Below are 27,772 nucleotides of genomic sequence, written 5' to 3'. Positions count from 1 at the left end.
CTTGTAGTTTCAAAGGTGGAAATGACATCAAGGACAAATAGGCCAGTGTAGTTTTGTTAAATAAGCTTTTATCGTTTATTTAGATTGAAATAACAGCCGCAGTTTACTTGATCTTGCTGCTCAGTAGAAAAAAAACTAGTAAACACTGAGCACAGAAGGAAGGACATGAAACGGATACAACGTTGTAAAACTTTGTTACAAACTTGCAACTTCCGACCCAGCGTCTTGCAGCATCCTTTAGCCCAGAGCCCGGGAGCGCTGTTAAAACGCAGTGAGTGTGAATTAATAGAAATATAAATAATGCAGCGGGTTAATCCGAGTTGTCAAGACGCAGTTATTTCATAGAATGATGCAGCACGGAAGGAGGCCATTCGGCCCATCGCTTGGGTCAATAAGTCTATTTTCGTTGTTGCAATGAATGCCACTTTAAAATGTTACCCTGCCCCATGCAATGTATTTGAGTGGATTTGATAGGTCTCTGCTTCTGGTTCTGAGTAATCCTCTCAATCGCTCACGCAACCTCTGGACATCTTTTCCTTCCAGTCCTAATAGGTAGGGAGTTACTACTTGTAATAAAAAATCAAGTCCAAGACTGAGCAGGGACCAAGGAATGGGATCACAACTGAAAGTTGCGACACTGGTTTTGCGAATCATGAAAGTTCATTGAAGATAATAGCTGAAAGAACATCCGGAGGGAGTACTTATTTAAATCATTTCCCATTGTCCATTGTAAAAAAAATAACCATAAAAATATTAATTGCAGCGGATGACAACCTCTTTATTCTCCACTAACATGACTACCAGTGGTCAGGCTCCCTCCACACTGTCCCCACTCCTAACTAACCTCAGAACCCAGGGCCAAGCGAACTGCCTCGACCTCCCCTTTCCCACATTCCACATCACTTTCAGTTCAATACAACCCCCCTCCCCTCCTCCAACAAAAGCAGGCAGGATCTGCAGTGATTACATAAATTATGTATGGAAGTCTACGCTCTCATACACTGTGTATGATTGTACACCTAAATGTTCAATGCATAAAATATCCAAGTGAATGTACCTGTTCTCATACAATCATGTAATAAAATGTGTAAAGCTCTATACCTATCTGTATAATTGCTTCATTAGACACAAAAGTACATTCCTGGCAACCCAATAAAAAAGTGGGATTTTTAAAAATTGATTTTTTTTTAATAAACAGAGTATGACTGTTTTACCAGCTAAGTCCTGCTTTGCTGCCTCCTTGTCTGCAGGTTGCTGTAGTTATGTTGGTGATTAGAAGGAGTGGTTTGCATGCCAGGGTGGCTCAATTGAAGGCTATGACTTGAGAGCTGATTTTGTGCTGTCTCACCTCAGGGAAACACACAACTGGTTGAAGATGCAGAATACGCTGTCAGTAGCATGCGGTCTTGATGTCAATCAGCTCTAGACCGGCTCTCGGGCCTGTCCAAAGTTGTGAACCCTATGACCATCAATGCAGTAGCTCCCTGTTAGTGATGTCTTGAAGTGGACAGGAGGTGAGAAGAGTCAATGTGTTATCTATTTTGGTAACATACTTAATGTTTTCTTAAGTTATTGAATGTTTTTATGGTGATATTTAATTGTCAATATCAAACAAGAAGTATTTCCTGTAGTAAAAACAGAAAATACTGAAGAAGCTCAGCAAGTGAGGCAGCACCTGTGGAGAAAGAAACAGAGTTAACGTTTCAGGTTGAAGACCTTTTGTTAGAACTGGAAGATGGTAAAGTTTTTAAGCAAGTACAGAGCCAGGGAAAGGATGGGGGTGGGGGGAGGAAAGAACAAAAGGGAAACTCTGTTTCTTTCCTCACAGATGCTGCCTGACTTGCTGAGCTTCTCCAGCATTTTCTGTTTTTATTTCAGATTTCCAGCATCTGCAGTATTTTGCTTTTGATTTAGTACTTCCTGTAGACTCTTTCCCTTAAGTAACTAACACTTCTATATCATAAGACAGAGGTAAATGGAATAAGGACTTTTTTTTAAAAAAGAATGGAATTTATGGATTACATTTTAGGTACTTCCAGATGGTGTGATCCAGAACATTAGATGGGATAAGTCAGATGAAGCTGATGTATTTTGTCTGTGTGCAGGTTTTTTTACTGCTGCATTATCATGCACTTACGATGTTAGAAGAGTTGAATTATTGTCCCAGGAGCAGAGGAGGATGTGTTTTGATACTCATGCTCTAGTTCTGGAGCTGCAGAATAACGGTAAGAAGAAAACAGCTTTCCTTCCAAATGTTTGAGTTTCATTTTATCCATTTTCACTGCAGTATTTTGTTGAAGGCTGATCCTTTCAAATCTGCTATCTCATTCAGTGCAAATGGAATTGAATATTGTATTTGTTTATGTTGCTGTGACTTTAGTTAATGTTTTTAAATTTATAAGAAGTTAAATTAGCACAAAACTACCTTTTAACTTTCATTTTGGTGTTTTTAATTTTTTACTTTGAAGAAAAACATCTTCATGGAAGAGTTCCACCATCATGTTCTACCTCCTCCTCCTATACTCTTTCATTCCAACTTCACACTCTTCCGTGAAAACTGAAGCAAAGTACTCATTTAGTATCTCTACCATTTTCTTGATCCTCCATGACAACTTTTCCATATTTAATTGATCCATCCCATTCTTTAACTATTCTTGTATTTTTCTTGTTCTTCAAAGAATTTTCTAAACACATAAGATATAGGAGCAGGAGTAGGCCACACAACCTCTCGAGCCTGCTCCGTTTGTTACCTGCCTGACTTCCTTCGTACTCCCTCTTGACCTTTCTCATCTTTAACTTCCCCTCTATATTTTCTGTACTGTTTTTCTTTTGCATTATTAGTCCTAGATTCGTCATATCTCTTTTTTTAATTTAATTTTAATTTCCCTACTCATGCAAGGAATTCCATCTTTTGCTGCACCCCTTTTACTTTTTGTGGCAATATGTCTGGTTTATACCCCAATCATCTGTTTGAAAGTTTCCCAATCTGACCAATGTCTGATTTACCATTTTTTCTTTCCAGTATGTGGGCTAGTGTCCTTTTAATCATATTGAAATTTGTAATTTTTTTCCAGTTAGGGACCTTCATTCCCTTTCTTTTCAGTTTTTATATTGATCCTATGGTCGCTGTTTCCCAGATATTTTATCTACAATGCAACAATGTAGAAACCCTTCCCATACTTTGCTTCTTAACGTTGCTTTTGCCCCACTCTTTAGATAAATAACATCACCCATTTTCAGCTGTCGTTCCTGCACTTTTCTCTAATTTGTCTACATACCCCTCCCTCTGTCTCCTTTCCAGTGTTCAGTGGCCTATAATAAAGGAGCAACTGTTCCCTTCTTATTCCTTAACTAATCAAATAGTTTCGGCTTTTTCACTATCCCTTGTATCAACCTTATATTCTAATGCCGAAAGGGAATCTTTGATTACATCTGACACATCACCTTTTTCCTACTCAATTTTCATGATTTTTTTTTGTAACCAGAATGTTTAACTCCTAGCCTAAGCTACGCCTCTGGTAATGCTGTAATATTACTCCACCCTCATAGAAATTTGTGCTTCCAGTTCATTGACTGTATTCAGAATGCTTTGTGCATTTATGTACATGCAACTCAGACCAGCCTCTGTTTGGTTAGCATTTTTTTTCTTTTTAATGCTTCTTCTTTCTGATCTGTTCCTTATTACTATTCTGTTTGTCTCTTTTCCATTTCCCCTTTTGCTTTTTTCTTTGCTTCCTTGTCTTGTTTTTTTCACTCCTCATCAAGGAAACTGGTCCCCATTGACACCCATCCACCTTGAACAGACCACTTCTGTTCCAGACCTGGTCCCACAGAGCAGTGAATGTACTGCCAGCAGCTCAGTGATACACATTTCAAGTCAAGTCACCCACTTCCCTTCTGCACTAACTCGCTCTGTCTGAAGTGTGTGACCATCCCACTTGACTTGCACACACTGAAAATGTGGTGTTCCACTGCGAATGAGAGAAGGATGCTGAGTAAAATCATTTATTTATTAACAACTTGTGAGCATTCTCTCAGGAATGCATGTTTGTATTTTTAAGACCACTCCCGTTCAATGGAAGTCTTTTGCAGGCACTGCACTAATATTTACATACAGCAGAGCTGAAGAGAAATCCATAATAGCCCCTGTATATATGAATTTATATTTTAGAGAATGTCTGTAGTGTGGGTTGTAAATACTGCTTGACTTTTGCTGGCAATTACATTATCCTGCAGAACTGGGAGGAAGCTGCCTGCAGTCTCCCACCAGTCTGAAGTCAGAAGTGTTTCTGTAAGGAGGCAAGTATGTTGTAGTGGGCTGAACTGAGCTCACTCTACAATGTTTTCATGTTAAGTGCTGTAAATCAGCCTGCACAGCAACTTGAAAGTGCTTTTAATTGTATGTTCATTGCTCTGTGCGTCAGCAGTGCACAAGGCTTTTATCATGCAAAAGCAGCATCTCAAAGCTTCTTCACAACCAACTCAACCAAGTAAAAAAATACTTTATTAAAAGTCTCTCTCTGTTTTTCACCTTGAGTGCTAATTTCTCACAGAAACCACAACAAATTAATTGGCTCAGTCCTAAAAGCACTGAACTGGCGTAGTGTGCTTTGGCATTTGGTTCATTGTGGAAGGAGCTCCCATAACTCCCTGCCTTGTATCTCCATTCTGCCTTTACTCCTTCAACTCTGTCTAGTGTGAAAATGTTGTTCTGTTCTATCTGTGCAGCCTCAGTTCCACCCAGCTTCTCCAATGCCCCATTGCTGGATAGAGGCAGAGCACATTTCGATTCTGCTACTGAACCCCAGAATGGCAGAGCTGAGTTACAACTGTGGCAGAATCTAGTGTTTATATAACAGCTGACGAAATGGATCTACATTCAGTAGGAAAATTAGTTATTGATGTGATAGTTACCATCGGTGATCTTAAAATATATTGGCTGATTAGAGACCTAGGGTGTGATCTGACACATATTTTCCCTTCTTCAGTAGCAGCAAGGAGCAGTTCTACTGTCAGCATTGACCCTGAGTATCTGTATTTATTGGCCCTTAATGTTTATTCCCATCCCCATCTGTGAATACCTGTGATAGGTATCTACTGCTTGGGTTCATGCACCAAGTCCTGTTTACCCATTAGCCCTGTGCTCGATGACCTACATTAGTTCCCGGTTCCCGAACGCCATGATTTTAAAATGCTCATCCTCATGTTCAAATCCCTCCATAGCCTCGCCCTCCCTATCTCTCTCACCTCATCCAGCCCTACAACCCTCCGAGAACTCTGTGTTTCTCCAACTCTGGCCTCTTATCCATCCCCTACTTCCTTTACCCCACCTTTGGCGGCCATGCCTGAAGCTGTCTAGGCCCTAAGCTCTCCGCCTTTCTCCTCCTTTAAGATCCTCCTTAAAACCCACCTCTTTGACTAAGCTTTTGGTCAGGAGCTTATGGATAGGAATTGTTTTTTTTAGACGGTGAAGAGAGCAGAAGAAGATGGGTTTGAAAAAGAACTGTTTAAAATGTCTCTTACTTTATTTATTTTTAAATGTTCTCATCTTTGAATTTTTTTTGTGATAAGGTTTCCCGAAAGAGCAAGCAGAGGCTGTAGTTACAGTAATAGCGAATTTAACCTGTGCTAATATGGAATCCACATACAAGGATATGGTAACTAAAGCCCAGCAGGTAGGTGCAGTTTTTGTGAGAATATGTTCTAGAAACTGACCTTTAAATCTATTTTCTGGTAATATTCAAATAAATCCTAAACAGTAATGTGAAAACTTTTCTTTATGTAATATATAAAACTGTTGTGCGTAAATTTGCTTATGAATATTTTAAGAAAGAAGAAAAATTATCCTAATTTGCTGGAAGAACTTGATGAGAAACACACAAAATGGTGTCACTTTTCCTTTAAATTTAAATAATAATGCTCCTGTACATGCCATACTGGCAATGAGCAAAACGATGTTGGGACAACAGTCTGGGCAATCAGTGATTTAGATAACTAAACCACTCTGAACTCCTTTTAGAAATTGAATTGCATAGGCATTTGTTCCTTTTGGATCTCTGTCTAATCTTTTCTTTTTCCTGCTTTGTTTTTCCTTCATACATTATCTTCGAGTCGCTTTTTGCTTTTTCTTGTGTCTTAATTGTTTTTCCTTTATTGTTGATGTTCAGTATACTGTCACTGTCTTTTGTGTATAAATGTTTGTGACTTTCTGGAGCACAAGTGAAGGTAAATGCTCAGTTCTTCCTCACCCCGCTCCACCCCCGGTCAGCTGCTCTCACTAATATAAATGGCCCAATCTCTCTTGTTTGACAGCAGTGTAAATCTAGATTATCCTGGGTCTAGTGATTTGCTGCCTGATCCGGCACCTCCTTCAATAAATGCACTGAGCTGGTTCTGATGCAAAGCAATAGCTCAGTGTTGAGAACAATTCAAACTTTTCTCCAAAAAGGCATCAGATCTTTCACTCTCAGTCATCTAATAGTTTTGACCAGTTTCAACATGGAGACTGGTCTACTTTTATGGCTCCTCCAGCTGTCAGTATCCAGATGCACAATTGCATCGTGACATGTTACTTTATTTTAAAAATTATTCTCGGGATGTAGTCAATGCTAGCAAGGCCACCTTTAGGTTCCATTTTTAGTTGTCCTGAGAAGGTGCTGATGGGCCTTCCTCTTGAATCACTGCAGTCCTTGGGCTGATAATACTCCCACAATGGTGTTAGGTGAGAAATTCTAGGATTTTGATTCATCAAGGATGAAGGAACGGTGATATATATCCAAGTCAGGATGGCACGTGATTTGGAGGGGAACTTGGAGGAAATGTTGCTGCTTCTGTCCTTCTCGGTGGTAAAGGTCCCAAAGTTGGGAAGTGCTGAATTAAGCTTGGCAAGTTGCTGCAGTGCATGCTGTAGAGATCAAGTACTGCAGTCACAGTGTACCAGGGCTACTGTGGGTGGATACTGAGTTCAATGACAGGGACACCGATAAAGTGGACTCCTCTGTATTGGGTGGTGCCAATCTTATTGAGTGTTTTTGTGGCTGCACCAAGCCTGGTGAGTATTCCATCACACTCCTTGAGCCTTGTAGATGGTGGAGAGGCACTGAGGGCTCGGGAAGTGAACCATCCATTGGGGAGGACCCAGCCTCTGCCCTCTTCTTATACCCATGATATTGATATGGCTGATCCAGTTAAGCTTAATGGTAACCCCCCCCGCCCCCAGGATGTTGATGGTGATACAGTTGAAGGTCATGGGAAGATGGTTGGGTTTTCTCTTATTGGAAATAATCATTACCTGGTACTTATGTGGCACGAATGTTACCTGCCCCTTGTCAGCCCAAACCTGGTTGATGTTCAGCTCCTGCTGTAGGTTGGCATGGGCCACTTCGTTATCGGAGAAATTGTGAATGGAGCTGAACACTGTAAAATCATCAGCAAACAGCCCCACTTCTGACCTTATGACGAGGGAACGCCATTGATAAAGCAGCTGAAGATGGTTGGCCGAAGGACGCTGCCCTGAGGAACTCCTGCAGCAATGTCCTAGGACAGCAACGATTGGCCTCCGACAACCATGACCATCTTGCTATGTGTCAGGTATGACCCAGCCACCACAGATTTTTCCCATTGGCCCCCAGTGAGTTCTGTTTTGCTAGGGCTCCTTGGTGCCATACTCAGTCGACTGCTGCCTTGATGTCGAAGGCCGCTACTTTCACCTCTCCACTGGCATGTTGCTCCTGCGTCCATGTCTGGATCAAGGCTGTGACAAGGCCTTGCATGGAGCGGTTCTGGCAGAGCCCAAACAGGTTATTGGCACTTGATTTCTTCCATCTATTTACTGATGATTGGGAGAAGGCAGGTACCCACGAAGCAACTTCCAACAGGCCTATTGAGAACAGCAGCATAAAAATGAGTGAGACTGGTGGCCATTTTCATAAAACCACACAAAAAGAAATCCACAATGGAGAACTACTTCCTGTTTCTCTCTTCTGTCAATATACTGTAAAAAAAAATCATAGGGCGAGAGTAATCATAGGGCAGGAGGGAAAGAATATAGTGAGTAAGGAGCTTTTCTGTGATTCATTTTAACTCTTAATAATATAACTTGCCAACAAGATTTTAGAACATTTTTTTTTAAAAATGATAGCAAATTTGTATAGAATACAAGAGTTGCCAGAGTTGACTAACATGTACAGGACAAAGCAGAGTGCAAAAACCTGGAGACTGTTCATTCTCACTGCAGAATTGAAAAACTATGTTGTTGTTTTGGAACATTTATTTCTTTCAGGAAATAATGCTGCAGCAAATCATGGCCCATTTAGACTCGATAAGAAAGGATATGGTTATTCTGGAGAAAAGTGAATTTTCAAATCTGAGGATGGAAAATGAGGTATGACTCCAAACGGCACTGTAACAATAGAAGTACCTAATAAAATTGGACTGGGAGTTAGAAAAAGCTTTGTCTCCCATTGCATCATACCCCTGCATGTATCAGTGTTTGCAGGAGAGGAGGAGCGGAAATTGCAAAACAATAATTTCCTTGCCTTCACTCTGCCCAGTCATGAAGCTTCTGCTGCTAAGTGTGCGGCAGACAGTCAACTCCTAGACTGCTGCTACTGCCTCTTTCAGTTGGCGCCAGGCAGTGCTTGGCACCATCAAGACTTTATTCTCCCCTCTGATTATCTTTCCCCTCATCAGAGACATGTGGTTAATATCCTCTTGATTTCTCCACACTTGTGTGGCTCAGATTGGAAACTGAAGAGAGCAGTGAACTAGGCTCCATTCACCCCCAGTTCAGTGCCTCTATGTGATAGTACCCTGTAGTGTCACCAATCTGTAAGAGAAGTATTTCTATTAGTGCAGCAATTCTTGCGAGACTACTCTCAACCCAGTTCCTAGTGGGAGCAGGCCTACACCACAAAAATGTCCATAATCCACCAAGAATTGTTACTAAATACTAAACAAATATCTTAATCTATTGGCAATTTCATTCCTCTACACTTAAAGCAGTGCAATACATTTAATTGCAATACATTTTGTTGCATTACCAGCAGTGAAGGTCGGTCCCATTATTAAAAACTTCTTGTCTCTTAGTCATCACGGCTCCTCAAGAGAAGTTCATCTTGACTGCTGAACAGATCGTGACTCAATCTATGTTGAATCATGGCAATGAGGCCATGCAAGCAATGCTTCTGATTCATCTCCTATGCACTGAATACACCAACCTCATGATGAATTAGGGCCAGCATGCAGTATTGTCTTTTTTTTAAAAAAACTTCTATCTGTTGCTGGTAAGTATTTGCACTATATGTACTGAATAGTGTGCTTGCACACAAATTATCAGCTATCACAAAACAAGTCACGTGTGTGAAAATCCTACCAGTTGGACTAAACATCTCGCTATTCACATTCTGCCCATTGTATTTATTATTTCAGGATTAAAACACCTGAATATCTGGGACAGTGAAATTTAAATACTTAACGGCATGGTTGCAAAATAGATGGAACGGAGACCCTGGTTGATATCAGTTAAAGGTGAGGCTCTGCACACACTTTTGCTTAATGAGATCCAATAAAACTTTTTCCCAATAATTGCTCTCGATAATTAAACAAGACTGAAATCCCAGTATACTGGGGAGTTCAAGTGTTGAACATATTGACTACAACTCTTCCATTTCAGGGTACTACAGTATATCATAAGTAATTTTTATGCCAATAAATACATTTACATACCAGTGGGTACAGTAGCATAGTGGTTATGTTACTGGACTAGTGATCCAGACGCCTGGACTAATAATCCAGAGTCATAATCCCACCACGGCAGCTGGGGAATTTAAATTCAATTAATTAAATCAAATCTGGAATTAAAAAAAACTAGTATCAGTAATGGTGGCCATGAAACTACCAGATTGTCGTAAAAACCCATCTGGTTCACTAATGTCCTTTAGGGAAGGAAACCTGCCGTCCTTACCCAGTCTGGCATATATGTGACTCCAGACCCACAGCAATGTGGTTGATTCTTAATCGTCCTCTGAAATGGCCTGGCAAGCTACTCAGTCAAGAAGGCAGCTCACCACCACCTTCTCAAGGGCAATTAGAGATGGGCAATAAATGCTGGTCTTGCCAGCGACATCCACATCCCATGAACGAATTTTTAAAAATACATTTACATGGTGTCATCTTGATTCTGTGGTAACTCTGTTGCCTCTGAGTTAGAAGGTCATGCGTTCAAATCCAACTGCAAAGAGTCAAGCACATAAGCTAGCCTAACACTTCAGTGCCGTACTGAGCACTGTCAGATGTGTCATTTTTCATATGAGGTCCTGCCAGCCTGTTCAGGTGGAAGAAAAAGATTTTGTGACACTATTTGAAGATGAGCAGGGCAGTCCCCTGGTGTCCTAGCCATCATTTATCCCTTAACCAACACCAACAAAACAGGTTGACTGATTATCATCTCGCTTTTGTTTGTGGGACCTTGCCATGTGCAAATTGGCTGACATCTTTGCCTTCATAACAACAATGACTATACTTCAAAAGTAATCAAATGGCTGTGAAGCAATTTGGAGCATGCTGAGGATGTGAAAGGCAGTATATAAATGCACGTTTTAATATGACTAATTGTTCTTGAAATTTATTTCAACTTTGACAATTTCCTTTTTACTTTTGAGTCTTTTCTGCATAAATCCTCCCTCTCACTTTGATTTGTTTTTTTAACTAGTCATTGTAGTTTGTGATCTAAGCCTGCTATTCAGTACATGAAGTGCACATATTTGGTAATGGATGTGAATTTCTTTTTAGACTTAATGGATATAGAGATCCATAGCATTTCAAATCATTAGAAAGTCTGTATTAGTATCCAACAATGGGATATGGCTGGTCACTTCCAATTTCATTTACTGGAGGTTTACTGTCTCTGGGTTAGGGTAGAATCCACATTCTTCATGTGGCTAGAAATTGCATTTTGCAACAAAACTAATTCTACAGATGACATGGCTACAGATTGCTGCAATGAGGCTAGCTAGTCTTAATATGTTAATTGTAAAGTCACTGGTGTTGATCTGATTGTCAGCTTCCCATCTTGTTTGGCTGGAGACAGTTTCTAAGACCAGCTGCATGTCTTTGAATCCTACTATGAGTGACTGCTGTAGTTTTTTTGTGTAGCAAAAAACATCTTTTTGATTTCCTTTGTTTCAGTCCAGCCTTCACTTTTTTTGTTTAAACTGTGAACAACTTGAGACAGGTGTCTGAGGGGAGAGAACCCTGATCTTTCGAAGTCCATGCAGCTCTGTAGCCAGGAGATGCTGAATCTGAAGAAAAATGTAATTGCCTTTCCCCATTGAGATAGAGGCTGGAGACTCCGTGTTGGTAGATGAAACTTCACATTAACGTTATGTTACAGACACTGGTTCAGGGTTAGTAATACTAGAACGTTAGCCAAATGTTGTCTTTTATTAGGTTTTAGCACTCAAGGAAGTCTAAGTTTAAAAATTCTGTAATCAAGTGAGATCTTCTGTATTGATTTTCTGCCCCGTCTACTTTTTCCTTTTTCTTATGGGCTGGAATTTGCTGGAACAGGGCATCTTCCGGCATGCCTGGGTTAGTTATGTCAATATTCCAGATTAGATGGATGAAAGAAAAGGGGTTGAAGAGCTATGGGAACAGGGTGGGTAAACGTGCTTAGAACTATTTGCTCACAGGAGGGTAAATGTTGACACGGACTGGTTGGGATGAATAGCCAGTTTCTATGTGATTTCTGTGTATTTCTAGGTGGTCAGTGGTAACTGAAAATAAAGCTAGATGCATGAGACCTGTCGAAATTTGTGAAAGCCAAATTGATTTTTATTTGCTATTCCCATCTTATGTTAAGCCAGTAATATGCAGCCCCTATGTAAGAGCAAATAATTAGAATATTCGTTACATTTCACAGCATTGGCAACCATCTGGTAATTTACTGAAGTTGTTGTTATTCATGTCACAGTCAAGACAACAATTTCCACGTCTACAGTGTTCTTATGTACAGAGCCATTTCTTAGAGTGCTTTACTGGGAGAGTGTGGTGGCAGGTTATTTGAACATAGTGTGTTGTGGTAGTGCAGCATGACCATGTCCTCACCCAACATGTACACTTTCCATCAGGAATCCTGCCTCAGAAAACGGCCTCTACTTTAGTGATTAGTCATAATCACTTTCGAAAATGGCTGTAGATTGTTTGCACTCCACTCTCTTTAATATAGAAAAGCAGCTTTTGTTGGACACTTAACATTTTGTAACTGAACAGAAATAAGGCAATATCAAGAAATACTGTGAAATCTGCTCAGAGGAAATGATTTACTTAACTCCTGTGATTGGCTAGTCTGTTGGTCCTATGCAGCATGTAGAAATCAGAGACCTCAAGTGGCAACAAAGGAGTACTGCATGGCTTTTATCAAATAGAATCTTGATGGATGTGTATAATGCAACAGGCAATATATTTTTATTATTTTGGTGCTGAATTGTTGAGATGTTCACAACAAGTTAATGTACAGCTATCAACACACTTCCATGTTCCAGATCTCTACTTACTTAAAGTAAAATGTTAATATTACATAGAATGTACAGTGCAGAAATCGGCCATTTGGCCCAACTGGTCTATTCTGGTGTTTATGTTCCACACGAGCCTCCTCCCATCCTTCTTCAACTAACCTTACCGGCCTAACCTATTCCTTTCTCCCTCGTGTGTTTATCTAGCTTCCCCTTAAGTGCATGTTAAAGATTTCCACTTAGATTCAGATCTGCAACTTGACTTGGGCTTGACTCAACACTAAGTGTCAGCTTGCCTCAGTTGGAAGCACTCTTACCTTTAAGTCAGATGGTTCTTAGTTCAAACCCCATTCCAGTGCTTGTGTATATAAACTAGGCTGACACTTCATTGTGGTACTGGGGAACTGCTACATTGGCAAAGCTGTGATCCTTCAGCTGAAACATTAAACTTCTGCCTGTTGAAGTGGAAGTCAAAGATTATGTGGTATCCAGCAGGATGTCCTGCCCAACAGTTCTCCCTCAGCCAACACCACCTGCTCTCAAGATGTGTGAAAGATAAGAAGCATCAGTTTAGATCAATCTACTCTGATAGAGGTATAAACCAACAGCATCTTTGTGCTTCCAGCAACCAAAAGGATCAAATTTTGATGTATCTGTCATTGTTACTGTTGCTTCTAACTGCACTCCACTGTGCCACCAATTATATATTGGCCTGGATTTTCCTCTGAGCGGTGAACGAGTGATGCCTGGCTGCCGCTGGTTAGACTTGTGCTTACCCATAAAGTTGTCTTTTTTTTTTCATGGCAAGTTCCTCTCATGGGGTGCTGAATCCAAAATGGTGCCCTCTACAGGGCAGCTGGGACCTGTGTGAACGGGGCAAGCAACTGGCTATCCCCTTAACCAATCAGATTAAAGCATCTGATGTACAGCAAAGAGTCGGAACCAGGAAGTGTAAGTTAGAATAGTGAATTCAATGTCAGATCAGGTACAGAAAGCGAAATAGAGAGAGTAAGAAATAACGAAAAAAGAGACAAAGAAAAAGTAAAAAAAAATGTATATTTTTCTTTAAAAGGCCAACAACAATTAAAATCTGAAGGAATGAGACTCCACACTTATAAAAGTTAATATTCAATGCCAGACAGTTTGTTTGGCAGTCATTAAGACTTACCCCGCAGTTAAAAGGAGCAGGGCATCTGGTAGCGCAACTTCTGGATTTCCATGTTTGACTGCACTTATGCTGTAACTGAAAGTTTCTGTACCAGATGCACAGAAATAATGGTGAGCCCTGTTAGCCTCACCGTTATTTTCAGAGGAAACAATCTGGCCCGTTATTTTAATAACACAAGCATTTCAATTATTCTTTTAGCAAAGAATCTTATTTTAACTCAGTTCTTTGTCTTTCTGTTTTTTTTCATTAGAAAATAAAAATTGAATTGGAGCATGTGAAACAACAGCTTGCAGTAAGTTGGCATCTAGACTGATGTTGAAATATCTCAGGTACAGCCCTGTTTTTTAAGCACTTTCAGGATTTCATTTGAGCTGGGATCATTGTATTGTTGGTTTTGTAGGATGAAGTTAAGAAAATCAGAGGTGATACAAAACTGGACATGAATTTGGAGAAAAGCAGAATCATGGACATGGTAATGTATCATTGATACTTCTACCAGCTTGTTGCTAGTTTCTTGTTTATGCTTTGCCACCTTTGCTAAAAGTTCCTTTTAATTTAACTAGTCAATTTTCCATGGGGAAAGTGCAGTATTCAGAAACAGCAGAGTTAGAAGGTGGAGGATAATTGGACCGAGAGGAAGAAGGCAGATGGAGAGAGGGGGAAAAGAGGCAGGGTAGGAGAGGGCAAAATAACTCCAAGCAAGAGGAACAACTCCTCTATGGGTGAGAAACATATCAGCAGGGGAGATAATTGTGACAAAATAAGTCAGTGGGAGGGAACCATGGCAAACAATTTTATGGGGCGGGGCGGGTGACTTTCCGGGCAATTTTCAGTGGTTGTGGGTTCAAGGTGTTTTTGAAATTCCCTTGATGGAAGGGGATCAGCAGAAAGAATAAGAAATGTTCAGATCTGAACAATGGCAGATGTAAAGAGGCCTTTGAATCTGGATATATTCTTGTGTGAAGGACACCGTAACTTCACAGAAAGGAACACACAAATATAAGAGCATGGCACAACTAGGGCACGGTGTGGAGCCAAGAGCCAAGTAAAGAATTAGCTGAGAGGGTGAAGAGTTTTCAGATCAAGAAAAGGGAATTTTTAAATAATCAAATTAGATTATTCACGGTAAATGTGATCCCAAAAATCTTCTACCTCTTACTCAGACATCAGTTAGACTGAACAGATTGCTGCAAAGCCACCTGATGACTGCATGCAGACTTAAACTACCACTGCAAAATGTAAACAATTGTCTTAGCAGCTAGTGATATGTGACAGTTAACATTGAAACCACCTATTCCAGTGTCGCCTGCATATGTAACCGGTATTGCAGGATATTGTGAATACCACTGGAATGGAAAATCCCATAGGGGCAGTTCATGTATTTTGAAATGGAATGCAATGATCCTCCTACAGGTTTAAATGTATAATAGCATTATCTCAACAAATGTGATCTGCTTCATAAACCTTTCTTTATTGAGAAAAAGTTAATATTTCACATCTATAGTGATGATTTATTTTTTTCATTTAGTTTAGAGAGCGAGAGAAACAGTTAATGACAGCTAAAAATGAATTCACTGTACTGGTAAGTGTTTTTAAGATTATCAATTAATATAATGTATGCAAAGTGTTATTTTCTGGCAATGAAATATGGATTATCACTCAAACTTATAACGATGATGTTGCAACGTTTCAATCTTTTGGTGTGAACACTCTCACACTTCCTGTAATGCCACACTTTCCTCATCACACTTTGTTGCTTAGTGCAAAATAAAATTGCAGAAAATCAGAACCGAACAGGTAGGGAACATACAAAATAGAAGTGAGGAAGGCGGCTAGAAACTACCAACAAGAAATTAGCATGGACTTATGAAAACCACCAATCCTGAATGACCAGTCAGGAGAACCTACCAAGAAAAGGTGAACCAATCTAATTAGTTGAAACACTTATTGAAAATATTTCCTACTGCCCCTTTTCTCCCCCATGGTAACTGAAATCACTAATGTCCAAAGTATGATTTGTAAAAAAGACAATGGGCTGGAATTTGCTGAAAAAATGACAGTGTGTGAACGACGCACGCCGTTATTAATGTGCAAGTCGGCCAGTAACTTGTGGCGAGGAAGAGATACCCCGTGAATTGCGTATGGACACAAGTTGCTGGATTTGTGCCACTCCACCATTAGCTTTGTGAAAAGGGCATCTCGCCCTTAACCTCCCCGTGACTTATGAAATTGCTGCATTTTTATATTAATTGCCTATTAAACTCACCACAAAAAGTTAAGTCTAGTAATTTATAGCGCACGGTTCCTTTTAACGATGTGATAATTGTTAATGACTGCCAATCAATCTCTCTGGTCCAGAAAGTGAACAATTAAAAGTGTAGAGTCTCATTCCTTCAGGCAGCGAATTGTTGGAGATTTTAAAAATGTCAAATTTTATATGTTTACAATTTTTTTTTTCTTTTTTCTCTCTCTCTCTTAATCCAGTCTTTCTTTCCCTCTCTTTATTTCTCTTTCTGTATCTGATTTGACATTGAATTCACCCACTCTAATTCACCCTCCTTCTCAGTCCTTCCTCTGTTTATTTCTCAATCCTTAAATCTTACTGGTTAAGGAGATTCACTGTTGGTCCTGTCGTTCTCTCAAGTGTCCCGTTGCCCTCTCACTTCCATCAATTTACAGGGTGAAAACATTTAGAGGTGAAGGGTGCAAGAAAATGTCTAACTAACCAGGCATGCTGCAAGATGTCCTGCTCCACCAAATTCCAGACTTTTTTTTTAATTACCTATTTCACAATAGCATGATTACACTTAACCATAAAATTGCCTTTTGTATCATTGTGTGCCTTCATTAATATTTTTACATCAAGGCACCAGCCTCTTTCAAAAACCTGGGCTTCAACTTGATGGGGTAGGCTTTCTTCTCCTCTGCCTGAGCAGTAATGTGGCAGAGCAGATTACCTACCTGTTATAGAATCCTCCTGATTTTCATTCCATTAAAATCAATTTATGAATATAAGAATTATCAAGGCTATTGTTTTACAGTTTTCACAGAAACATGAAAAGTCATGGAATTCAATCCCCAAAACATTGGTAAATTAGTGGTGCATTATATGGTAAAGCACCCTTATTATAAACCACCATATGCTCTGATTTGGCATAAGCAATGCCACAAGAGGTCTGCTAGTAATATAAAAATAGTGGATTACATGGGAGTGATTTTGAGGCAGTAGTCTCAGATTCAAATGTTAATTATAAACTGCTGAAGGCCCGTCCTTGTGATTTATTTGTTTGTCACTGGTTATCCGTTATTCTCTACATATTGTGCACATTGTTGAGTGATCTATATCCTATTTTGGTGGACAAAAAATTCTGAATTGTAAACTTTTTCTCGGCCTTGACTGGAGGGGTAGCGGTCCATGATATTTTTTCCCATTGGGCCCTGAGGACTAGATTCCAATCATCTAGAAATACCTTGGTTCTCAGCTACTTGTTTCTGTAGTTTCCATAACAACAGCAATAAGAAGCCTGCTTCCAGTAGCACGATTACTATAGCACATATAAATAATATAGTAGTATTCTAAAGTGCTTTTGCTAGTGTAAAAATAATTATTTGAATTCATGATGTTACAAAATCTAATAACCGAGGTTCTGCCTGAGGGAGCAGCCAAGGAGGGGGACAGAGCAGTATATTAGTTAGGGGTAGGGTTGCCAGCTCTGGTTGAAGGCATTCCTGGAGATCTGACCTCATGATGTTCTGACCTCATGATGATCTGATCATGTGACTTCTGATCATACCTTGGGCTTGGACTCAGAGTTTTCATACATTGATAGAAATTACTGCACAGGAGGCCATTTGGTTGCCTGTGCCGGTGCTGGCGCTCTCTCTCCTGTAACCCCATTCCCCTCACATCTTTTTATATTCCTCCTTTTCAAATATTTATCCTATTCCCATATAAGTGATGTTCTAGTCTCTACCTTTTATAAAACTAATAGCCCTCAGTTCAAGAACCTTCCTTCTCCCTTCCCTCCTGGTTCTTCCAATGAGAATCCTCAGTCTCCGTCCACTTGTTCCCCATTCACCCACCAGTGGAAACAATCTTTCACTGATTAACCACAGTTAGGTCCCAGGTTTCATTCACCCCATTACTGACTGCTTCTCTCTTGGCACTGCTCCAACTCACTCTGCTGCTGCTTCTCCCAGCTCTGCAGAAAATACTGGTCCCCACACCCACCCCATTCCCCAGTCTCCCTCTCTCCCCTCTGCCCAGGCCCCAATTCCATCAACCCTCAGACCCCTTCTCTCCCCCTGACCCTCAGTCTCTCTCCCCTGACCTCCCATCGCCCGCCGATTCCCGACTCTGTTACTTGTAACCTTGGGCAGACATTCACCAGGGCTGCTTCTGAATGATGCAGCTTAGGCCATTGTTGCAGAAATCCTGAGTTTTACTGCCAAGTACAATGGGAAGGAGAGAAAGAACCACCTCAAAATTTCACTGTTACCTACTCTGCTCTTAGGAGCATAGAAATGTAATCACCTGTGAATGCAATATTATCCTTCCTTGCAAATGTATTTATTGTGATTTTTGTGGACCCTTTCTAGAACTCAGATACAGACCGTGCCATCACAGAAACAAACAAAAAAATTGACACAGATGTGGCTTCACTTAAGACCATGTTGGAATCGCTTAAACTGGAAACAGTGAGGTATCTTGCAGGTAGGATCATGGAAAGGAGGGGGGTTGAATTTGTGGACTAGAACTTCAGAAAATTACAATCCTTTTGTTTTTCTTATGGGGGACGACAGAGGAGAGAGGATAGAGAACAATTGCTAACAGTATTTCTGTTATAAGGTCACACATAACACAATGCTGTGTTTTGATGTAAATTGCATCATTCAATTGCAGTGTTTTGGCAAAGAGCCAGAAAGGGCTTACCAAATATTTTCCAAAACAGATTAACTAACTAGTTTTGCAAGTTTGACTACATTGTTTGGCATGCAACGGTTTAGCCTTTGTACAGCCCTCAAAGAATTTAACAAACTGAATTAGCAACAATCTACAGCAAGTCTTTTCTCTGTGACACTAACTTTTACAAATTTCTTATTGGCTGGTACATTCAGACTATTTTAGTGTGATATGAGAAGGCACATGGGGAGGAAGAGAAAGATGTAGTTGCTCTGAGTTACAAAGACTGAATACTGTTCCAAAGGGCGAAGAATACACAACAAACTGCGCCTCCCACTTTTTAGGATATCGTGAGGATTTTTTTTAATGACATGGCAACCAGTTACAATATAAATTGATCTGACAGACCTTCAACTGAAGTGGAATAAGCTATTGTTGAAGTCAGCGTTTTGTATTACATCTGTGTATAATAATAATGAAAAATATTATACACAGATGTGTCCTTGTTGAGCAATCTCATTGACCAACAATAATTGTGTTTTTTCCAATTATTAGTGTTGCCTTTTGTACGTCTCAGTTGCCAATAGTGATCACATGACCTTTCAAATGTTTCTAGCATTCTGGCTGCTGTTTGATTGATAGAGTGAAGCAAATTCACGGTTATTTTGGGCTACAAAAAATCCCTTCAAAAATATCGAGCAGATAAGTAGGATATACGTAAATTGGGAGGGAAGGATTCACATTTTCTTTCAATTTATTATAAAATATAACAGAGAGATGAGGCCAGATTTTATGCTTCAGCACAGTCAGCGTGCTAGGTCTTTCACCCACTGAACTTTTCCCGAGAGCCTAATTAACATAATTCTGGTACATCAACTGTCCCAGTATGGCAACTAATTGTTATTTTAAATAACATTAATGTCTTTGCCTGTACAGCCTTATAGAGTGATTATTCCAAACATTGATCACTTTTGAATAAAGATGTTTTTCTTGATAACTGTTCCAAATTTATTTTTCAGTAATTTCCTTTTGTGCCCTTTGATCCTACTTTCCTGGTTTACTTTAAAGTAATAATCTGGATTTACTTTTAATATGCCATTGAATAACTTATATACTTCTGTGAGGTCGCTTTTCACCCCCTTTCCAGACTGTAAAGTTTAAGCTTCTGTAAGATTTCCTCATAGCTCATCCCCTTTATACTTGGAATCAGTCTTTTTGCTCCTTTCTATTCTCTTATTCATGGTTAAAGTGAATTTACTATGAAATGGTAACATTTGACCCCCACTTGCAGGAATATTTACACCATTCATTCAATCAATATTTTACATTTTCAAACATCATTATAAGCATTTGTTGCATAGAGTTAAAAGCAACTATTACACTTTTGAGATAAAATTCCATGCATTTGCAATTCTTAATGCTCGGCATGTGAATCTTCATTAACGGATTGTGAGGAATAGGATCTTTTACATAGGTTGCCTTGTTAAGAGCCAGCAATCACTGAAATGGACATTTTTATGGCACATGCAATATTGCATATGTGCAAATGAAAAAGCTTTTATTAATGTAGTAGCCAGCACCAAATGGATGTGGAAAACAAATTGGACCAAATACATCAGCCTATCTAGGTATCAGTTATACCCAGTTGGATTGCTACTAAATTGGTATGAAAATGGTGTCTAATACTAAATTGGTATCCCACCCCTAGTTTGCTTTGTTTTTTTATTGTGCACAAGGTGAGCAATGTTAGTGCTGCAAATGGAACATCTTCCATTTCAGACACCCATTGTCAGCTCAAGCACCCTAGGTCAGGTCTAGCACAGCCAGATGTATAGTAAAGCTCCATCCACTTTGCCCCAACAATGTGCTTCAATCCCAATATCAGAAGATTGCTCCAGTGTGGAATTTTCCCATTTCTATTTCCCACACCAACCTGAATTGATATTTGCTAATTAGCACTTGTGCAATTTTGCACTGTAAGCCCATGCTCAATAAGAACTGATTGAGACTGCTCAACCTCATTTCATCTAAGATCCTTACAGCCAGCAAACGGGAGATTTTCATCCCAGATCCTAGAGGTAAAAGGCCAAGTGTCTAAACCATTACACTAAACCGGCTTCATGTTACGACCAATGGCGGGCAAATTTCAGCAAGGTCACTCTTGTCAGTTGAACAGTTAAACTGATCAGGATCTGCCAAAGTCGATTAGACATTAAAACTGATGATTAGTTCTTGATTATTCTGAACTCTGCTGTGATGTACATTCTTCAACAATTAAAATAAACTTGCTTTAATATATTTATTTCACTTTGGGTTTTTTTAGTAGACCATGGAGCATATAATGCATTTTGCTTTTATTGGAAATAATGAGGTCAATATAATAGGTATGGCTCTTTGTGCATTTATTCCCTGAGTTTCTCTACTTTCTCCCACCACCCAAAATCTCCTGGCTGGCCGGCCTCCCACCTTGCAGCCTCTGTAAACTTGAGCTCATCCAAAACTCTGCTGCCCGTATCCTTTCTCGCACCAAGTCCCATTCTCCCATCACCCCTGTGCTCGCTGACCTACATTGGCTCCCAGTCCGGCAACACCTCAATTTTAAAATTCTGATTCTTGTTTTCAAATCCCTCCATGGCCTCGCCCCTCCGTCTCTGTAACCTCCTCCAGCCCTACAACCCTCAGAGATCTCTGCACTCCTCCAATTCTGGCCTCTTGTGCATCCACGATTTTAACCGCTCCACCATTGGCAGCCTTCAGCTGCCTAGGCCCTAAGCTCTGGAATTCCCTCCCTAAACCTCTTCACCTCACTACTGCTCTCTCCTCCTTTAAGACGCTCCTTAAAACCTACCACTTTGACCAAGCTTTTGATCACCTGTCCTAATATCACCTTATGTGGTTCGGTGTCAAATTCTGTTTGATAACGCTCCTGTGAAGCACCTTGGGATGTTTTACTTTGTTAAAGGCGCTATATAAATGCAAGTTGTTGTAGTGTTGATAAGGCCTTAGGGATCTGAGCCAACAGGAGTGGGAGCAGAGAGGTCACGGGGTCCAAACGATTGCTGAGACAGGAACAATAAGGTGATGGTTTTGATGTCAGCAAGGGAGTGAGAGTAACAAGACCATTTTATCTGAATCAGCAATGTGAGTGGGAACGACAAGGCCTCAAGGTCCCAAGATAACGTGGGTGCAGAAACCAGGACCAGGAGTGGGAGCAGTGAAGCATATAATAAGAGATTAAAATTTAAGAACGTGGTATTTGAGCCAATGTGCTACAAGCATATCTCAACTTTTTGTTAATCTCAAGTTCAGGAGTGGTCAATGGAAAAAAAAAAGGACTGACTTCAAGGTGATACTACAAGGACTGGTTCAGCCATGAACTGGAACAGTATACTGGACCATTCCAGCCCACTTTAACCCATGTTTCTAATGCAAATATATATCTTTTTCCGGTAAGGCACAGAAAGTGCTCCAATTTTAACAGATCCGTTTATTTCAATGCTTTTGCCCTGTGCAAAAGTGTTTTCCTTTACGATCTGTTCTGATCTAGTGAACCACCCGTACATCCTGAAATGAGATGATTTGGAATTTAGCTTTATAGAAAAGTGTAAATTTATCTAATTCAGTTTTCTGCTTTATTGTTCTACAGCATCTGTCTTCACCTGCCTAGCAATTGCCTTAGGATTTTATCGTTTGTGGTAAAAAATAGAAAATAAAAGGTGACCTTCGGCAACAAGCAGCAAGAGGTTCTGGAAATGGATCTCTGCATAATGATCGTGAAGAGAATTCCAGATAAAATACAAGGATTTTCCTGGAGAGAACAGAATGTCGGTCCACTACATAACTGTTCTGGTACTGTAGTTTTGGGAAATTTATGTTGCATTAATGTTATTAACTTTACAAAAGATTCCAAAAACTGGGTAGTGATGGGCTACAATCCTGCTCCCCCTGTTAGTTGTAAGGGTCCCATGTGAAATGAGTTTGGGTATTCTTAAACCAATGCCTGGAGAGAGTGGGCTCACAGCACAAATGTACATAATTTAGCAGCTTATTCGAGCATTATAAATATGTTGTGAGACTCAGTATTGGGTGCTGCTTTGAGGCTGGGGGACTTTTAACCGCCATCTGTCTATTTTATATCTGACCCGGCAGTGCTTGATGCTGACACTTGAGTGCCCAGCGATAATATCTTCACCTTGAACAGAAGTGTTTTTTCATTTGGATATTATTTTTTATCTTCAGTTTCAATCATTACTGCAAGTTAAAAAGGACTGACAGGCAGTGTGTGGCAACAGTTTCCAGGTAACTATGGAAACAGCAACAATATATATGAGGAAACAAATAGCCAGTTATCTTGCTACAAAGTAGTGGTTTATATAATGGATTCCTGTTAGTGTTGAGAAATCACAGCAATTATACCATGTATTCTTTGGAGAATCAGCAAAGATGAACAGTTTGGAATAAAATCAATATCTGGACAAGTGCTTTGTTGTACAGAAACTATTACAGTAAGTGAAATCTACTTGACTATTATTTGTCATATTATCGCTATCACGTTTGCTTATGTCACCAAAGACTAATATTCCCTTTCTTTATAAAAAAGAGTGGTCTTAGTTAAAATACCTGTAGTATACGTTCATAAAAGCTACAAACCAGACAAAGAAATAAAGGAAGGGATTAAAAGCAGTAACTTCAGTGTCTACCCCATCCACGTGTATGCAGTGTTTTATATACTATTTTAGGATCTTGCACACACCATTCTAGGTTATGAAGATAGGCAAGTGAGCTTTCAATTCTGTTATGTAAGTGGTCTCTGAGAGGTGCATAAGGGAACTCTTGATTGATTCATCCTCTGACCTATCGGCCCTGCCCCCCCCCCCCCCCCCGATAAACTATCACAGCCCCAGACCTGCCTCCTGTTACTCTTATAGCACAGCATCTTGAGACTTTTTACTATTAAAAAAAGAAAACCAGAGTAAAGTGTGTGACAGCTCTAACTCTATTTCTAAAGAGATTCACAAACTCTCATTTAAATAGCTCTGATGTTTGCATGGAAACCCCCTGTACACATTCAAGTACAGATATCACTAGGAATTTTCACTCGAGTTTGCTGATGTGCAGATTGTCGTCCAAGTTACTTTCTTTCCATTTTATACATTCATTGTAAGGGGTGAACACGAAAATGCTTGCCTGCTGTAACATTTGTGGTGTTTCAGTGGAGTTAATTTGTACCTTGTGGCATGCTGCAGATACAATCACTCATTACAAAGATTCTCTTAATGGGAATTAGTTTATTTGTATTATCCTTGTGGACATTAGCTGTGGAGCTGACACTTGTCAATGTAGTTTGTTCACTTTTGCTCCTTTAGTAACACACAAGAATTAATTTTCACTCGTTAAATTTAAAATATCAGTGTGTTGTACAATCTTATAGAGGTTTAAATCACAAAATAATGGTTGGTCAGCACAAGAATGTACTCAGCTCCAGTTCATACACAACTCCCAAGGCAATAAGGGACAATATATTTATTCCTTGTCATGTTTTTAATTTTATGTATTAGTGTAATTTATTTGCCATCAAAATAATAAGTAAAATTAAAACAGGTTATTTGATCCATCCAGACCACTGGATCTAGCAACGTAGGAACAGGAGTAAGCCATTTAGCTCCTCGAACCTGTTCTGCCATTCAATGAGATGGTAGCTGATCTGTGACCTAACTCCATATACCCACCTTAGCCCCATATTCCTTAACAAAAAATTATCAATCGAGCTAGCATCAACTGCTGTTTGCAGAAGAGAGTTCCAAACTTCTGCCACCCTTTTTTTTTAAGAAGTGTTTGCTAACTTCACTCCTGAAAGTCCTGGCTCTAATTTTTAGGCTATGTCCCCTAGTCGTAGACTCCCCAACCAGCGGAAATGGGGTAGATAGTTTCTTTCCATCAGTTCTCCTTAATAACGTGAAAACTTCAATCAAATCACCCCTTAATCTTCTAAATTCCATGGAATACAACCCTAGTTTGTGTAATCTCTCCTCGTAATTTAACTCTTGGAGTACAAGTATCATTCTAGTAAATCTACGCTGCATTCCCTCAGAGGCCAGTATATCCTTCAGTGCCCAGAACTGAACACAGTACTCCAGGTGTGGTCTAACCAGGGCTTTATATAGCTGTAGCATAACTTCTACCCCCTTCTAGTATTCTAGATATAAAGACCAGCATTCAGTTAGCCTTTTTGATTATTTTCTGTACTTGTTTGACATTTTAATGATCTATGTACATGGCCCTCTAAGTCTCTTTGGACCTCCACTGTTTCGAGCTTTTCACCATTTAGAAAGTACTCTGATCTATCCTTTTTAGGTCCAAAGTGAATGACCTCACACTTGCCTACATTGAAATCCACTTGCCACAGTTTCACCCATTCACTTAATCTATTAATATCTCCCTGCATTTTATGCTTCCATCTACACTGCTTACACTGCTGCCCATCTTTGTGCCGTCAGCAGATTGGGATATGTGACACTCTATCCTGTCATCTAAGTCGTTAATAAATACCATGAATAGTTGAGGCCCACTAGAATCAGTGCCCGCTTGATTGGCACCCCATCCACCACCCTAAACATTCACTCCCTTCACCACCGGTGCACAGGGGCTGCAGTGTGTACCATCCACAGGATGCACTGCAGCAACTTGCCAAGGCTTCTTCGACAGCACCTCCCAAACCCGTGACCTCTACCACCTAGAAGGACAAGAGCAATAGGCACGTGGGAACAACACCACCTGCACGTTCCCCTCCAAGTCACACACCATCCCGACTTAAAAATATATCGCCGTTCCTTCATCGTCGCTGGGTCAAAATCCTGGAACTCCCTTCCTAAAAGCACCATGGGAGAACCGTCACCACACGGACTGCAGCGGTTCAAGAAGGCGGCTCACCAACACCTTCTCAAGGGCAATTAGGGATGGGCAATAAATGCCGGCCTCGCCAGCGGCGCCCACATCCCCTGAACGAATAAAAAAACCACAATGTTAGCCCATTACAAATGTGGGTACAGGAATTTATAATGGAAATACAAAAATAAGGGCAGAACTTAGGACTTTAAAACAATGTCTGGATTATGTTCTGCACCCAGATTCACTTATTCCCTACCATCTTACCACAGTTTACCTGAAGACCACACTTTGCCTTCACTCCCCATTTACATTGCCACAGGAGATATAAACACACACATTCTGGCCTGGATTTTCTACTTGAGTAATGCTGGCTCCCTGGCGTAGCTTTTTTTTATTATTCATTCTCAGGATGTGGGCGTCACTCGCAAGGCCAAATTCAAAAACATTTTAAAAATTTGTTTTTATATTTACTCCAGCAACACTCAGGCTGCAGCTAATCTTGATCCCCACTCCATGCAGAACCCCCAACAAAATACATTGATAACCCGTATGTCTACTGTCTTTATGCCATTTTTCCATTAGATTTACTTGCAATACTTGTTACACTTGTAGGTGGTGCAATGATAGGATTTTCAGTGTTAAAGTTTTAGCTAATGTTCGCAATGCCTGGTTTGAATCTGTATTGCAGTTCCACAGCCTGGCCATGAGGTGGCTCTACATCAATGCATTTGCAGTATCAGCAAGGTTTTTCTTTGAACTAATTATAAATATTAATGTGATTTATTTAAATCTTGATATTTCAATATTTGAGTGGATTTTATATGAGCACTTACTGTTTGAATCCTCCCAGCCCACTGGTTAACTGTACTGGCCTGTCTAACACTGCTCATTCCAGCATAAATCTCTGGCCCCTAGCTCTTCAGCTGAGCAACAGAATAGTCATTGCACATAATATCCTTGCTCACCCCCACCGATTGCTTTCCATCCAATTTTGATTTTTTTTTTTAACCTCCCTTGATATTGTCCCTAATACAGACGGCCTCAAGAACATTGTCAACAGTCGCCTGCTGGCTAGCTGGAACACCCGGAGAACCACTGGCAACCACAGCCCCCCCACTCATCAGTCAAAGAACTGTCTCCATATCTCCACTTCAGAAAGGATGTCAAGGCCTTAGAGAAAGTGCAGAGGAGATTTACTAGAAGGGTACCAGGGAGGAGGGGAGACTGGAGAAGTTGGGATTGTTCTCCTTAGAGCAGAGAAGGTTAAGGGGAGATTTAATAGACGTGTTCAAAATCATGAAGTGTTTTTTTTGGTAAAAGAACCAGAGGCGACATGAGATTTTTGTTTTTACACAGCAAGTTGTTCTGATCTGGAGTGCACTGCCTGAAAGGACTGAATTTGCTTCCACCATCCTATCTTTCAAAAAGGAATTGGATAAATACTTGAAGGGGAAATATTTGCAGGGCTATGTGGGAAGAGCAGGGGAGTGGGACTAATTGGATAGCTCTTTCAAAGATGGGCCTAATGACCTCCTCCTGTGCTGTATGACTGTGATAATACTAGTAACACCTTAACTGCAAAATCAGTTAGAAGATAGGATTAAAAAACCTGGGGGAAGGTGAATTTCCTGGCAGACTCTCCGGATTAGCGGCCGTAAGATCGTCAAAAACCCGCGTACACACACAAACAGGGTTTCTGGCAAAGTTACGGCAGCCAAGCAGGAGAACCTCTGAGGAAATTGCCAGCACTTATGTCAGACTGCATGCAGCAGCAGGCACTGGTTATTGGGTGTTACTGTGGAGCAACCTACAGTTCTGAGCCTCCAGTGGTGTCCCGTATTTTGGTAAAGGTAAGTTTTTTTTTAAAAATGCGGACATTTTACATTTAATTTTAAATCTATTTCAACTTTTCAAATTCACCCTTTACTTGTAATATCACTAGCCATTCTCAGTTTCCCCTCCAGGTAATGTTAACTTTGGGCCCGGACTAAGATGGCAATCATCGCAACCGTTACCATTCTCCTCCTACCCCTCAGTTAACTGCTTGTGCCCAGGCACTGGTTCATGAAGTGGCAGGCAGGCTGGACACCCCTCTGCCCCCGTGCTGTCCACAGCTGCAGCGTGGAGGTTTTGTCATTTTTATGTTGCTTCGATGGAGGGAACTCCCCTTTCCATTCTCTTCCTCTCCCACCTCCCTTCCCTTTTCCCCTCTTCTGCATCCACCCTCCTTCTCCCTTCCTCCCCCTCATTCCTCCCCCTCATTCCTCATTCCTCCCCCTCCCCCTCCACACAGAACCTTCA

At 40.4% G+C, this 27,772-nt stretch overlaps 1 protein-coding gene across 3 annotated transcripts; it reads left to right on the top strand.

Moving 5' to 3' along the window:
- On the top strand, window positions 1-23,063 carry ccdc90b (coiled-coil domain containing 90B). Of its 3 annotated transcripts, none has more exons than XM_067986269.1 (9): window positions 1-271; window positions 2,106-2,225; window positions 5,572-5,675; window positions 8,282-8,383; window positions 13,931-13,972; window positions 14,081-14,152; window positions 15,209-15,262; window positions 18,280-18,394; window positions 22,230-23,063. In XM_067986269.1, exons 1-9 carry the CDS (start codon window positions 166-168, stop codon window positions 22,280-22,282), a joined length of 768 nt encoding a protein of 255 aa, XP_067842370.1. In that variant the 5' UTR covers window positions 1-165; the 3' UTR covers window positions 22,283-23,063. The 3 variants fall into 3 exon arrangements, with proteins under 3 accessions (XP_067842370.1, XP_067842371.1, XP_067842372.1); XM_067986271.1 differs by lacking the exon at window positions 1-271 and adding an exon at window positions 1,368-1,514; XM_067986270.1 differs by lacking the exon at window positions 8,282-8,383.
- The last annotated feature ends 4,709 nt before the right edge of the window (window positions 23,064-27,772 follow it).

The sequence above is a fragment of the Heptranchias perlo genome, chromosome 6 (assembly GCF_035084215.1).
Source record: "Heptranchias perlo isolate sHepPer1 chromosome 6, sHepPer1.hap1, whole genome shotgun sequence".
Taxonomy (NCBI): domain Eukaryota; kingdom Metazoa; phylum Chordata; class Chondrichthyes; order Hexanchiformes; family Hexanchidae; genus Heptranchias; species Heptranchias perlo.
The sequence above is the reverse complement of the archived record's forward strand: the minus strand, read 5'-3'. Positions and strand labels throughout refer to the sequence as shown.